We start from the raw sequence: 14015 nt of genomic DNA on the forward strand, positions 1-14015 counted from the left end.
CAGTCATCCAGTCCCTGCAGCTGAAAAACACCCCCATAGCATGATGCTGCCACCACCACCATGTTTAGGCAGGTGATGAGCAGTGCCTGGTTTTCTCCACACATACCACTTAGAATTATTACTAAAAAGTTTATCTTTGTCTCATCACACCAGAGGATCTTATTTCTTATAGTCTGTGAGTCCTTCATGTGTTTTTTTTAGCAAACTCTATGCGTGCTTTCATATCTTTTGCACTGAGGAGAGGCTTCCATTGGGCCACTCTGCAATAAAGGCCTGCTGGTGGAGGGCAGTAGTGATAGTTGACTTTGTGGAATTTTCTTCCATCTCCCTACTGCATCTCTGGAGCTCAGCCACAGTGATCTTGGGGTTCTTTTTTACCTCTCACCAAGGTTATTCTCCCACAGTTGCTCAGTTTGGCTGGACAACCAGGTCTAGGAAGTTTTCTGGTGGTCCTAAACGTCTTCCATTTAAGGATTATGGAGGCTATTGTGCTCTTAGAAACCTTGAATACTGCAGAAATTCTGTTGTAACCTTTGCCAGATCTGTGCCTTGCCACAATTCTGTCTCTGAGCACCTTGGCCACTTCCTTTGACCTCATGATTCTCATTTGGTCTGACATGCACTGTGAGCTGTAAGGTCTTATATAGACAGGTGTGTTCCTTTCCAAATCAAGTCCTATCAGTTTAATTAAACACAGCTGGACTCCAATGAAGGAGTAGAACATCTGAAGTCTGAGCAAAGGGTCTGAATATTTATGACCATGTGACATTTCAGTTTTCCTTTGTTAGGTGTCGAGTTGCCGCCTCTGCACAGAGGGAATCTTGAACCAGCTCTGCTGTGGTCTCCCATTCTTCTCCAGCCGCAGTGGAGCTTGCTCAGCGGAGACGTCGGTCCCAGCATCTGGCTCAGTCTGATACTGTGCGACTGGTTACTGCTGCCCTTCCAGGCTCTGCCTTTGTAGCCAGCACTGACCAGCATCGAGCAGGTCTTTCTGGGACTAAGTCCTGCTTTTCCAAAACTGAGCATGCCCACGGGACGACCTCCCATTGGAGACCGGGGTCACATGCTCAGGTCCTGTTGCAGCTCCTATTTGACCATCTGGAAGGTCTTGTAGGACTGCTGCTATAAAAGGCTTGCATGGCCGCTCGGTCATGTGCTAGTGTATACTTGAAAACGTGTTTGTGTTGATGTGTGAAAGTCGCTCATTAATCATCCCCTCCCTTGTGTATGACTGCTCGTGTAAGGAGGATGATTGCTATCTAGCCCCCGTCAGAGCCATCGGTACTTAACACATGATACAGCATCTATTGCTGTGACCGCCAGTGCGGCACCGTGTGCTATTAGAGCGCTTTCCTGACCCTAGTCTGGGTGGTTAGTGGCGTCCGCTAGAGTGGCACTGCACGCACTCTTGTGCATAAAGATTATTATTTAAGTTATACTCTGACACCCACTAGCGGTGTCGAGCGCAAGTGGTCTAGACGAATTCTAATCCTGAGTCTTAGGGTTGAGTTCTGTGACTTTTTACTTGCTCTCTTTGTGCGGTACCGCGGCCCTGTGACGCAACAGGGTTTGCTTCTTTCATACAGGGTGAAGCTAACCCGTGTGTGTATCCTCATTGTACCGCCATATAGTCCGTCATTACTCAGCAGCAGGTTCCATCTCTGCACGGTGGACCCCGGTCTGCGAACGCACCTTATACCATCTTTCTAATTATTTGGTGCATTCCGCTAGCCCTAACATCCTTTTTTCTTAAATTACCACATTTCTGTTTTTTTCAGTCAAGATGGGGTGCAGAGTGTAATAGTGTTTTTTTCTGTTGACAGGTTCCCTTTAAGGGAAAATGTGCAGAGAGAAGATGCTATGGACCAGCCTGTTGGCCTAGTCACCTGAGTTGTATTGTCCACAGGCAACTTTTACAACAATTTTGACACTGAAATGTTGCAAGGTTTCAGAATAAAACATACCTGGCTGAAATGTTAGGACAGAGAAAGTACAGTAATAAAAAATGAATTACTTGTATTGTTGTTCTGTTTCTGTGCTAAAGGTGCATATAAGATTTCCAGTTTTATCTTTCTCACCAATCATAATAACTGTGATGAAATTGTTTGATTCCTTTTTCAGATCAGATCCTGCTATTCTATACAATGACCGATCTGTACTTGAAAACCACCATGTAAGTGCAGCATATCGCCTCCTTCAAGATGATGAAGAAATGAATATACTTTATAACCTTTCCAAGGATGACTGGAGGTGAGATGTGTAAGCAATATACATTTTAGTAAAATATAATTAAAATTATAAGGAGCTGTCATTCTTTAGTGTTCAGTAGTTATGGTTCTATGAGTTCCATTCGTACATGGTGTTGCTGATCTAAAATTTCATTTTGCAGGTGTCAACCTTATTTAATTATCTATTTGATCTATTTATATCTTGTCTCCTTTTAGCCCAAATATCAAAAAGTGCCTTTAACTTACAATTGATGTCCTTTTAAAGGAAGCATTCTGTGTGCTTTTCTTTTAGCCCAAATATATAGCCGATAGGACCAATCAAGGAATTCAATGGGCTCACAGTTCTGAGTCCTCCCTACTCATTAGATGGGCGATCCACTTGTCTTTCCCCACCTCCTTTGCATTTACTGAAGGTTGGCTGATGTCTATCTATATATACAGCAGCCAGTCAACCACTGTAAGGAGGAAAGGAGATGCTTTGAGTCAATTTTATAATTTTATGTCAAATTAAACAAACTATACAGTAATGAAGTAATGGGCAAATGTGTTGGCACGCATGAAATTGTTCAGGAAAACAATTGTGTTGGAACAACACAAAAACTGAGAAAAAAGGCAATTGGACATACCGTATATACTCGTGTATAAGCCGACCCGAGTATAAGCCAAGGCACCTCATTTTGCCTCGAAAAACTGGGAAAACGTATTGACTGGAATATAAGCCGGGTATGCATTGTCCCCTAACCCCTACACTGGTATGCATGGTTCCTCAACCCCATCCTTGTATGCATGGCTCATTATTTCCATCCTTGCATGCATGGCTTTTTATCCCCAGCCTTGTTTACATAGCTCCTTGTCCCCATCCTTGTATGCATGGCTCCTTATCCACATCCTTGTATGCATGGCTCAATGTGCCCATCCTCGTATGCATGGCTCCTTATCCCCATACTTGTATGCATGGCTTCTCATCCCCATCCTTGTATGCATGGCTCCCATGTGAAAAGCATTAAAAAATCCTACTTACCTTTCCTGTGTGCCCTCGCAGCATCTCATTCTGCTGCCAGCAGCTCCTGTGGCCGAGCAATCATGTGTCCCTATCAGGGTGGAAAGAGGTGAATATTCATTACCTTAATAAATGGGCACCCATGATAGCATGGCAAATGCTTTGAAGCTGGTAACTGCTGCTGACACTTTGTATGCTATAAGAGAAATGAATGTTTACTGCAAGTGCAGTGAATATTAATTTCTCTTTAGCAGTGGGCACAGGCTTTAACCGTAATAGCCGGCTTCAGTTTCCTGTCACCCGCTTCTCCGCCACTCCCCTTCCCCCGCCATCTTCTGGGACAATGACTCATGTATAAGCTGAGATGGGTATTTCCAGCACAAAAAAATGTGCTGAAAAACTCAGCTTATACACAAGCATATGTGGTAATTTTAAACAAAATCACAAAAATGGGCCTGACCAAATTGTTGTCACCTTTCTAAAATTGTGGGTAAACAACTTTTCTTCAAGCATGTGATGCTCATTCAAACTCACCTGTAGCAAGTAACAGGTGTGAGCAATATGATAACTACACTTGAAGCCAGATAAAAAGGGGAGAAGTTGAATCATACATTGCATTATGTGTCTGTGTGTGCCACACTAAGCATGGAGAACAGAAAGAGGAGAAAAAAACTGTCTGATGACATGAGAACCAAAATTATTGAAAAATATCATCAATTTCAAGGTTATAATTCCATCTACAGAGATCTTGATGATCCTTTGTCCTCAGTGCACAACATAACCAAGAAGTTAACAACCCATGGCATTGTAGCTAATCTCCCTGGATGTGGACGCCAAAGAAAATATTGATGAACGGTTGCATCACAGGATAATCCAGATGGTGGATAAGCAGCCCCAATCAGGTTCCAAAGAAATTCAAACTGTTCTGTGGGTTTAGGGTGCATCAGTGTCAGTGCAAACTATCCTTCAATATTTGAATGAAATGAAGCACTATGGCAGGAGATTCAGGAGGAACCCACTGCTGACACAGACATAAAAAACTAGACTGCAGTTTGCCAAAATGTATTTGAGTAAGCCAAAATCTTTCTGGAAAAGCGTCTTTTTGACACATGAAACTAAAATTGAGGTTTTTTGTGTGAAGCACATCACTCCTACAAAGAAAAGAACACAGTACCTACAATCAAATATGAGAACATTCCCTGCTCCTTTCATTAGATCCGGAGAAAGCCTTTGACAGAATCCACTGAGGTTTTTTACAAAAAACTTTAATAACGTTTGGCTTCATGAGCCCAACAATGAAATGAATCTATATAATAATCCATCGGATAGAGTGGTTTCCAATAATCACGCATCAGATACTGTTAAATTTCAATTGGTACCAGGCAAGGTTGTCCATTATCCCTTATTATTTTTGCACTAATTATGGAGGTGCAAATTATAAAACTACCGTATATACTCGAGTATAAGCCGAGATTTTCAGCCCAAATTTTTGGGCTGAAAGTGCCCCTCTCGGCTTATACTCGAGTCAAGGTGGGTGGCAGGGTCGGTGGGTGAGGGGGAGAGGGCGCTGAGGCATACTTACCTAGTCCTGGCGATCCTGACGCTCCCCCTGCCGTCCCACGGTCTTCTGTGCTGCAGCGTCTTCCCCTCTTCAGTGGTCACGTGGGACCGCTCATTAAAAAAATGAATAGGCGGCTCCACCTCCCATAGGGGTGGAGCCGCGTATTCATTTCTCTAATCAGCGGTGCCGGTAACCGCTGATAGAGAAAGAGGCTGCGGCACCGAAGACCAGGCAGAGGGAGCATCAGGATCGCTGGGACTAGGTAAGTATGTAATATTCACCTGTCCGCGTTCCAGCCGCCGGGCGTCGCTCCATCTTCCCGGCGTCGGCGCTCTGACTGTTCAGGTCAGAGGGCGCGATGACGCATATAGTGTCCGCGGCGCCCTCTGCCTGATCAGTCAGAGCAGAGACGCCGGGAAGATGGAGGCACCGGGACCGGACGCCGGGAGCTGCAAGCAAGAGAGGTGAGTATGTGTTTTTTTTTTTTTTTATTGCAGCAGCAGCAGCGGCACAGATTTATGTGGAGCATCTATGGGGCACAATGAACGGTGCAGAGCACTATATGGGGCACAGCTATGGGGCACAATGAACGGTGCAGAGCACTGTATATGGGGCACAGCTATGGGGCACAATGAACGGTGCAGAGCACTGTATATGCGGCACAGCTATGGGGCACAATGAACGGTGCAGAGCACTATATGGGGCACAGATATGGGGCACAATGAACGGTGCCGAGCACAGTATGAGGCACAGCTATGGAACAAAATGAACGGTGCAGAGCACTGTATATGGGGCACAGCTATGGGGCACAATGAACGGTGCAGAGCACTGTATATGGGGCACAGCTATGGGGCACAATGAACGATGCAGAGCATTGTATATGGGGCACAGCTATGGGGCCCAATGAACGGTGCAGAGCACTGTATATGCGGCACAGCTATGGGGCACAATGAACGGTGCAGAGCACTATATGGGGCACAGATATGGGGCACAATGAACGGTGCCGAGCACAGTATGGGGCACAGCTATGGAACAAAATGAACGGTGCAGAGCATTGTATATGGGGCACAGCTATGGGGCACAATGAATGGTGCAGAGCACTATATGGGGCACAGATATGGGGCACAATGAATGGTGCCGAGCACAGTATGGGGCACAGCTATGGAACAAAATGAACGGTGCAGAGCATTGTATATGGGGCACAGATATGGGGCAATAATGAATGGTGCCGAGCATTGTATATGGGGCACAGCTATGGGACAAAATGAACGGTGCAGAGCACTATACGGGGCACAGCTATGGGACAAAATGAACGGTGCAGAGCACTATATGGGGCACAGCTATGGGGAAATATGAACGGTGCAGAGCACTATATGGCACAGCTATGGGGAAATGATGATCTATTTTTATTTTTGAAATTCACCGGTAAATGCTGCATTTCCACCCTAGGCTTATACTCGAGTCAATAAGTTTTCCCAGTTTTTTGTGGCAAAATTAGGGGGGTCGGCTTATACTCGGGTCGGCTTATACTCGAGTATATACGGTAGTTTATTTGCCGGCGATTCATTCTTTTAGTGACAAATCCACTACTATCCTTGAGGGAAACTTCTAAAGAAATTGAAGAATTTGTGAAGAACTCTTATTGTAAGATACACTTACCTAAATCAAAAATTTTAGACTTAAACAGAAAAAATGATGAGCTTAAACAAATAATTCAGGACGAGTTTGAATGTAAATGGAGGGGCAAACTATCCAATATTTGAGTATCAAAATTACAAGAGATTCAAACAAATTGATGCACGTTAAATGACCCTGTAGACTATACAGGAAGATTTATTGAAAATAGCTAAACATGAACTCTCATGGTTAGGGAGAATTATAACTTGCAAAATGTTTGCATTACCCAAATTACTGGACGTCTTCAAAGTTATTCCTTTTTTAATTAATAAGAAATTGATCTCTAAGTTTCAAGCTCAGTTGTCAAGATTTGTGTGGAAAAGTAAAAATCCACATGTCGATAACAAAACACTTCAAAAAAGGAAAAAAATGGGGGCCTGGGAGAACCAAATATCTCTTCCTATTATTTAACATCCCTGACAGAGCTTTCAATGGATAACACTTAGTAATTTGTCTAGTTGGCCATTCTAAGAAAAATCTTTTAATAAGAATATCTTGCTAAAAACTCTGATCTTTTTTCACTTGCTTGACTATAATTTACCCACCCCAAGATCTCTGACAATGTCGGCGACTATCTGATCTTGGAAATCCATATATGAATCATTGAAATTGACTCCTGTAGGATTTTAAACTGAAATACCAATTGAAATTTTTGAGGTAATCCGTTTCTGTTTAAGTTTGGAAAGCTGGAAAAAGAAAAGGCATCAAATTAGTTTCAGATTTAATTCTACATGACAAAACCTTTCTCCCTTTTATCTCTTGCAAGAAAAATTCAAACTTAATGACAATGATTTTGCCCCATACCTAGATAAAAATAGATATTTTTTAATATAAAATACACTGGCGCTATAACTAAAGATGTAAACTACACAAGTGCTGCCGGTATCTCAGTCGGATAATGTGCCCAATCCGATAAAGAGGCAAGGAAACCAATATAGAACAATTGGAGATACCGCGCTACAAGTGGCTAGGACTAGACCACGTCCGCGGTCCTAATGTGACATATAGAAACTCCTTATAATCATGAGCGGCAGCCACTACTGCTTTATTAGTTTTCCGGTTACCATATGTACAGTAGAGAAGGGGTGCACTGATCCTCTGTATACGTGATGCACCTATTAGTGGCTAAACTGCTGAGTCTGTGTAGTACTAACACAATATCGCACCAATAAATGGTGACTATTGGTGCTGAATTACCTACTGTATGTAGCCGTGTGGAGATCGTTGAGCGGCTGGGCTGCTTACTTCAAATTCAGATGTCGGACCTGCACACATAGGTGTCCGCTGTGTCAGGAGGCAGTTCCCGTCCGCTCGGAGAGTGAGTGTGCAGATACCAGCATCAGCCGATATCGGTGGCTGTGGGTACTGCAGGTGGAGACTACGAATGCTACGTGTAGCGCCAGAGACGTCCCGGCCGGAGGCGTCCCTGGATACACGTGGAAAATGGCCGACACTGCAGAGCAGTGAGTGACGTCACTGGCCTATGGAGCCTAAGTTGGGCCAATTCTAACCTACGCGTTTCAAAGTGTCACGCACTCCTTCATCAGGGTTGCCGCCCACTGTCTCCAGCCCCATATATAGGCACCCTGCTCGCACCCTGCTGCGCACTGTCACCCTCATAAGATTGCATGCCTCTGTCCGCTCATGGCCACCCACACAATAATGGCAGCCATATATTATCCCTCAACGCATAAGGGCAGGCACCCGATCGCCCACTGTGCGTCATATATTATAGAATGTTTATTTGGATGTGCATTATATTAAACTGTCTTTGCATAAATGCTGTGTCCTTCGAATTAAAAGCCCTACTGACATTATGCCTGATCGGTTGCTGCAACTGTATGGTGCGATTATAAAAGAACCTATCCTACCACAGTTAAAACTTCACGTTTATTAAAAACATAGATATATAAAAATCATAAATATATGGGGACATAAATATATGGAGCACAAGAGTTATTATAAAAACAATAAAAGTATATTTATATTTGTAAAATTATGATATTATTCCCCTGAGATGGCTAAAATACGTACACTTGTAATATGCAGCGGGAGATTTATTATCAACCCCCCGGGGGCATATGCCTGATCCCGCATTGCATACTGGCTGAAATATAAATAAATAGATATTTAAATTTTAAAGAGAACCTGTCACGTCTTTTATTGCTATGTAGCATAAAAAGGAAAATGTTCCTGATTGTGTATTCAACACTCAACAAAATCTGCAGTTACTCAGAGAGATAGCAAAAATATACGGAACTAAAGCTTAACTTTTACTTAATTATTTAAAAAGAATTTTTACAAAAATAGAGCATGATACAAACAACATAAAATCACATGTCAACATATTAAGGTCATGGTAAAGAAAGCAGTGGAGATGGACGGCCGAGACTGGGACTGTCTGCTTCCTTATCTGTTGTTCTCCATCCGGGAAGTTCCCCAAGTTTCCACTGGCTTCTCCGCATTTGAACTGCTCTATAGAAGACACCCTTGAGGGCTCCTAGATGTGGTGACGAAATCCTGGGAGGCTGAAACAACCACCAGGGTAAGACAGTTCAAATCAGGTGATCGAGTCATTGTGCTGGTACCCACGGTGGAAACAAAATTCCTGGCCAAGTGGCAGGGTCCCTATGAGGTGGTGGAGAAAGTTGGTGAGGTCAGCTGCAAAGTCCACCAACCGGGGAAGCGGAAGCCCTACCAGGTGTACCACATGAACCTGATCAAGCCGTGGCAGGACAGAGAAGCTCCTTATCTGATTGCCAATCAGATGTCAGTGTGAAAGATGCTAAGGTGCCAGACACCTTGTCAATCTTGCAGAAGCAGCAGTGCTGAGAGTTGCTACAGTGTAACACAGACCCGTTCTCAAATCTTCCAGGCTGTATGAGAGTCATAGAGCATGATGTCCTGACAGAGCCTCATGTCCGGGTCAACTTGAAGCCATACCGGATTCCCGAATCACGCCGAGAGGTGATCTCCAGGAAGCTCAAGTGGATGCTGAGCCTGGGAGTCATCGAGGAATCCAAGAGTGGCTGGTCAAGCCCAATAGTCCTAGTGCAGAAAGCAGATGGGGAATGGCGATTGCGCAATGACTATCGGAAGCTGAATGAGCTTTCTAAGACTGCTGCCTACCCGATGCCCCGGGTCAATGAATTAATTGATAGGCTAGGGCCGGCTCAGTACATTACTACCCTTGACCTCACAAAAGGGTATTGGCAAATCTCCATGTCCCAGGGCACCAAAGAAAAGACTGAGTTCTTGACACCTGATGTATGCTTCCAATGCACAAGGATGCCGTTTGAGCTACAAGGCACTGCAGCAATGTTACAGAGAGCCATGAACTGGATCCTAGCTCCCCACAAGAGGTATGCAGTGACCTACCTGGATGATATTGTAATCTTCAGCCAGGATTGGGGAAGCCATCAGAGCAAGGTCCAGGCAGTATTTGATGCTCTACGGAAGGCAGAGTTTTCCACATATCCAAACAAATGTGCCTTGGGAATGGAGGAAGCAAGATACTTCGGCTATGTGGTACACAGATGTATAAAATGGAGGCAATCCAGGGCTGGCCACAGCCCCTCTCAAAGGAGCAGGTCAAGGCATATCTGGGCATTGTGGGATACTACCGCCGGTTCATCCTGAACTTTATCATGATAGCCGCCACTCTGATGGATCTCCTAAAGAGAAGAAGTCGGCTATGGCTAAGTTGTCTCCAGAAGCTGAGGGGGCCTTCCAGGAACTGAAGCTGGCCCTCTACAAACAGCCGCTGCTGGTAGCACCCAATTTCTCCAAGGAGTTTGTGGTCCAGATTGATGCGTCGGATGTCAGGTTGGGCACTGTATTATCTCAAGAGATGAATGGGAAAGAGCACCCCATAACGTATCCTAGCAGGCAGTTGTCATCTTGTGAGAAAAACTATTCCATATTGGAAAAGAAATGTTTAGCCATCAAGTGGGCCTTGGACTCCGTAAGGTACTAAATCTTAGGCAAGAGGTTCAGACTATTGTCAGACCATGCCCCACTGAAACGGATGAGGGAAAAGAAAGGGAATGCCTGAGTGACCTGGTGCTTCCTAGCACTTCAGGATTTTAACTTCCATGTGGAGCATAGGCCAGGGAAACTGCAAGCAATGCTGACGTTCTGTCAGGATCCCCCTGACTTCGGTCAGAGGGGGAGGGTATGTAAGATGGCCGCTGGATGATTCCTGGAGGGGAGATATGTGTCATCTTGGCTATTAGCTGTGGTGATGTGAGCTTGGAAGTATGCTCCAGCACGTACAGTGCTGAGAGAGTTATTTAGGCCATTCCAGGGCAAGGATTTATGAGCGGTCATAAGAGATAGGTGGGAATGACCGCTCACATATTCCGACCCCAGGGTATGGTTTGGCTGATAAAATGGAGGCCAAATGTCTCATTCAGTGTCTGTGGTTGGAGGTGTGGAGACGTCCCATGTGTGTGTCCTAAAGAAACTGATCAGAGTGGGAGAACCCGCTTTATTATATGGACTGTTTATTTTTCCTGTTTGCGTTTCACTTTGTGCCAGAAAAGGCTGTTTATTTGTTTTGAGTATCCAGAGCGGTTTATGAAATTTTAATAAACTTGCTTGGACATTTCCACAATACCGCTACCTGTGCCTACCTCAACCGCAGGTGAGTGAGTACAGATTCCTACAAGGTTGTTATGACCTGGTGGTTAGGACAAGAATGGACCTGATGGTCAAGAGCACCCGGAAAGACCTGATAGCTACAAAAATAAAGGACAAGCTCTGGGAAGTGGAAACTCTGCTGACCGCAATCCCTAATCCTATCACACACACTAGAAAAAGCCGTGGATTGCTCCTAACGCTCCCTATGCAACTCGACACAGCCTAAGAAACTAGCTAGCTCTAAAGATAGGAAAATAAAGCCTACCTTGCCTCAGAGAAATTCCCCAAAGGAAAAGGCAGCCCCCACATATATTGACTGTGAGTAAGATGAAATCACAAACACAGAGATGAAATAGATATAGCAAAGTGAGGCCCGACTTACTGAACAGACAGAGGATAGGAAAGGCAACTTTGCGGTCAGCACAAAAACCTACAAAAAGCCACGCAGAGAGTGCAGGGAAAAAAAACCTTCCGCACCGACTCATGGTGCGGAGGCGCCCCTCTGCGTCCCAGAGCTTCCAGCAAGCAAGGTAATATTCACAATAGCAAGTTGGACAGAAAAAATAGCAAACAAGAAAATAGCAAAGAGGAACTTAGCTTCTGCTGGAAATAACAGGTAACCAGAACGATCCAGGAGCGAACTAGACCAATAGTACAACATTGACAGCTGGCATGGGGCAAAGATCCAAGTGGAGTTAAATAGAGCAGCCCACTAACGACTTAGCCTCATCACCTGTGGAAGGAAACTCAGAAACACCCACAGCCACCAGAGGAAGTCCATGGACAGAACCAGCCAAAGTACCATTCATGACCACAGGAGGGAGCCCGACAACAGAATTCACAACAGTACCACCCCCTTGAGGAGGGGTCATCGAACCCTCACCAGAGCCCCCAGGCCGACCAGGATGAGCCAAATAAAAGGCACGAACCAGATCGGCAGCATGAACATCAGAGGCAAAAACCCAGGAATTATCTTCCTGACCATAACCCTTCCACTTGACCAGGTACTGGAGTTTCCGTCTCGAAATACGAGAATCCAAAATCTTCTCCACCACATACTCCAACTCCCCCTCAACCAACACCGGGGCAGGAGGATCAACGGATGGAACCACAGGCGCCACGTATCTCCACAATAACGACCTATGGAACACATTATGGATGGCAAAAGAAGCTGGAAGGGCCAAACAAAATGACACAGGATTGATAACCTCAGAAATCTTATACGGACCAATGAAACGAGGCTTAAACTTAGGAGAGGAAACCTTCATAGGAACATAACGAGACGACAACCAAACCAAATCCCCAACACGAAGTCGGGGACCCACACAGCGCTGGCGGTTAGCGAAACGTTGAGCCTTCTCCTGGGACAATGTCAAATTGTCCACCACATGAGTCCAAATCTGCTGCAACCTATCCACCACAGTATCTACACCAAGACAGTCCGAAGACTCAACCTGCCCTGAAGAGAAACGAGGATGGAAACCAGAATTGCAGAAAAATGGCGAAACCAAAGTAGCCGAGCTGGCCCGATTATTAAGGGCGAACTCAGCCAACGGCAAAAAGGACACCCAATCATCCTGATCAGCAGAAACAAAGCATCTCAGCTATGTTTCCAAAGTCTGATTAGTTCGTTCGGTTTGGCCATTTGTCTGAGGATGGAAAGCCGAGGAAAAAGACAAATCAATGCCCATCCTAACACAAAAGGATCACCAAAACCTCGAAACAAACTGGGAACCTCTGTCCGAAACTATGTTCTCCGGAATACCATGTAAACGAACCACATGCTGGAAAAATAATGGCACCAAATCAGAGGAGGAAGGCAATTTAGACAAGGGTACCAAATGGACCATCTTAGAAAAGCGATCACAAACCACCCAAATGACCGACATCTTTTGAGAGACGGGGAGATCCGAAATAAAATCCATAGAAATATGCGTCCAGGGCCTCTTCGGGACCGGCAAGGGCAAAAGCAAACCACTGGCACGAGAACAGCAGGGCTTAGCCCGAGCACAAGTCCCACAGGACTGCACAAAAGAACGCACATCCCGTGACAAAGACGGCCACCAAAAGGATCTAGCCACCAAATCTCTGGTACCAAAGATTCCAGGATGACCAGCCAACACTGAACAATGAACCTCAGAGATAACTCTACTAGTCCATTTATCAGGGACAAACAGTTTCTCCGCTGGGCAACGGTCAGGTCTATCAGCCTGAAATTTTTGCAGCACCCGCCGCAAATCAGGGGAGATGGCAGACAAAATTACCCCCTCTTTAAGAATACCGAATACCCGCCGGCTCAGGAACACCCGGAGAGTCAGGCACAAAACTCCTTGACAGGGCATCAGCCTTCACATTCTTAGAGCCCGGAAGGTACGAAACCACAAAATCAAAATGGGAGAAAAATAACGACCATCGAGCCTGTCTTGGATTCAACCGTTTGGCAGACTCAAGATAAGTCAAATTCTTGTGATCTGTCAAGACCACCACGCGATGCTTGGCTCCTTCAAGCCAATGACGCCACTCCTCGAATGCCCAAAAAGAAAGCACATGGCTTCATCACCGAACCATCAGAACTTCTTTGCGACAAAACAGCCCCTGCTCCAATCTCAGAAGCATCAACCTCAACCTGAAACGGGAGCGAAACATCTGGCTGGCACAACACAGGGGCAGAAGAAAAACGACGCTTCAACTCCTGAAAAGCCTCTACAGCTGCAGAAGACCAATTGACCACATCAGCACCCTTCTTGGTCAAATCAGTCAACGGTTTAGCAACACTAGAAAAATTAGCGATGAAGCGCCAATAAAAATTAGCAAAGCCCAGGAACTTTTGCAGGCTCTTCACAGATGTTGGCTGAGTCCAATCGTAAATGGCCTGGACTTTAACAGGGTCCATCTTGATAGTAGAAGG

General features: G+C 45.2%; 1 protein-coding gene across 5 annotated transcripts in view; it reads left to right on the plus strand.

The window, feature by feature from the left end:
* The window catches only part of PDE1C (phosphodiesterase 1C), a 1560705-nt gene that overhangs the window by 1339945 nt on the left and 206745 nt on the right, over positions 1-14015 (plus strand). For all 5 annotated transcript variants that reach the window (XM_069730297.1, XM_069730300.1, XM_069730298.1 and 2 more), the window contains one exon: positions 2122-2250. In XM_069730297.1, coding sequence (XP_069586398.1) covers positions 2122-2250 — 129 coding nt within the window. The remainder of the gene's footprint in view (positions 1-2121; positions 2251-14015) is intronic.

The sequence above is a fragment of the Ranitomeya imitator genome, chromosome 6 (assembly GCF_032444005.1).
Source record: "Ranitomeya imitator isolate aRanImi1 chromosome 6, aRanImi1.pri, whole genome shotgun sequence".
NCBI classification, from domain to species: domain Eukaryota; kingdom Metazoa; phylum Chordata; class Amphibia; order Anura; family Dendrobatidae; genus Ranitomeya; species Ranitomeya imitator.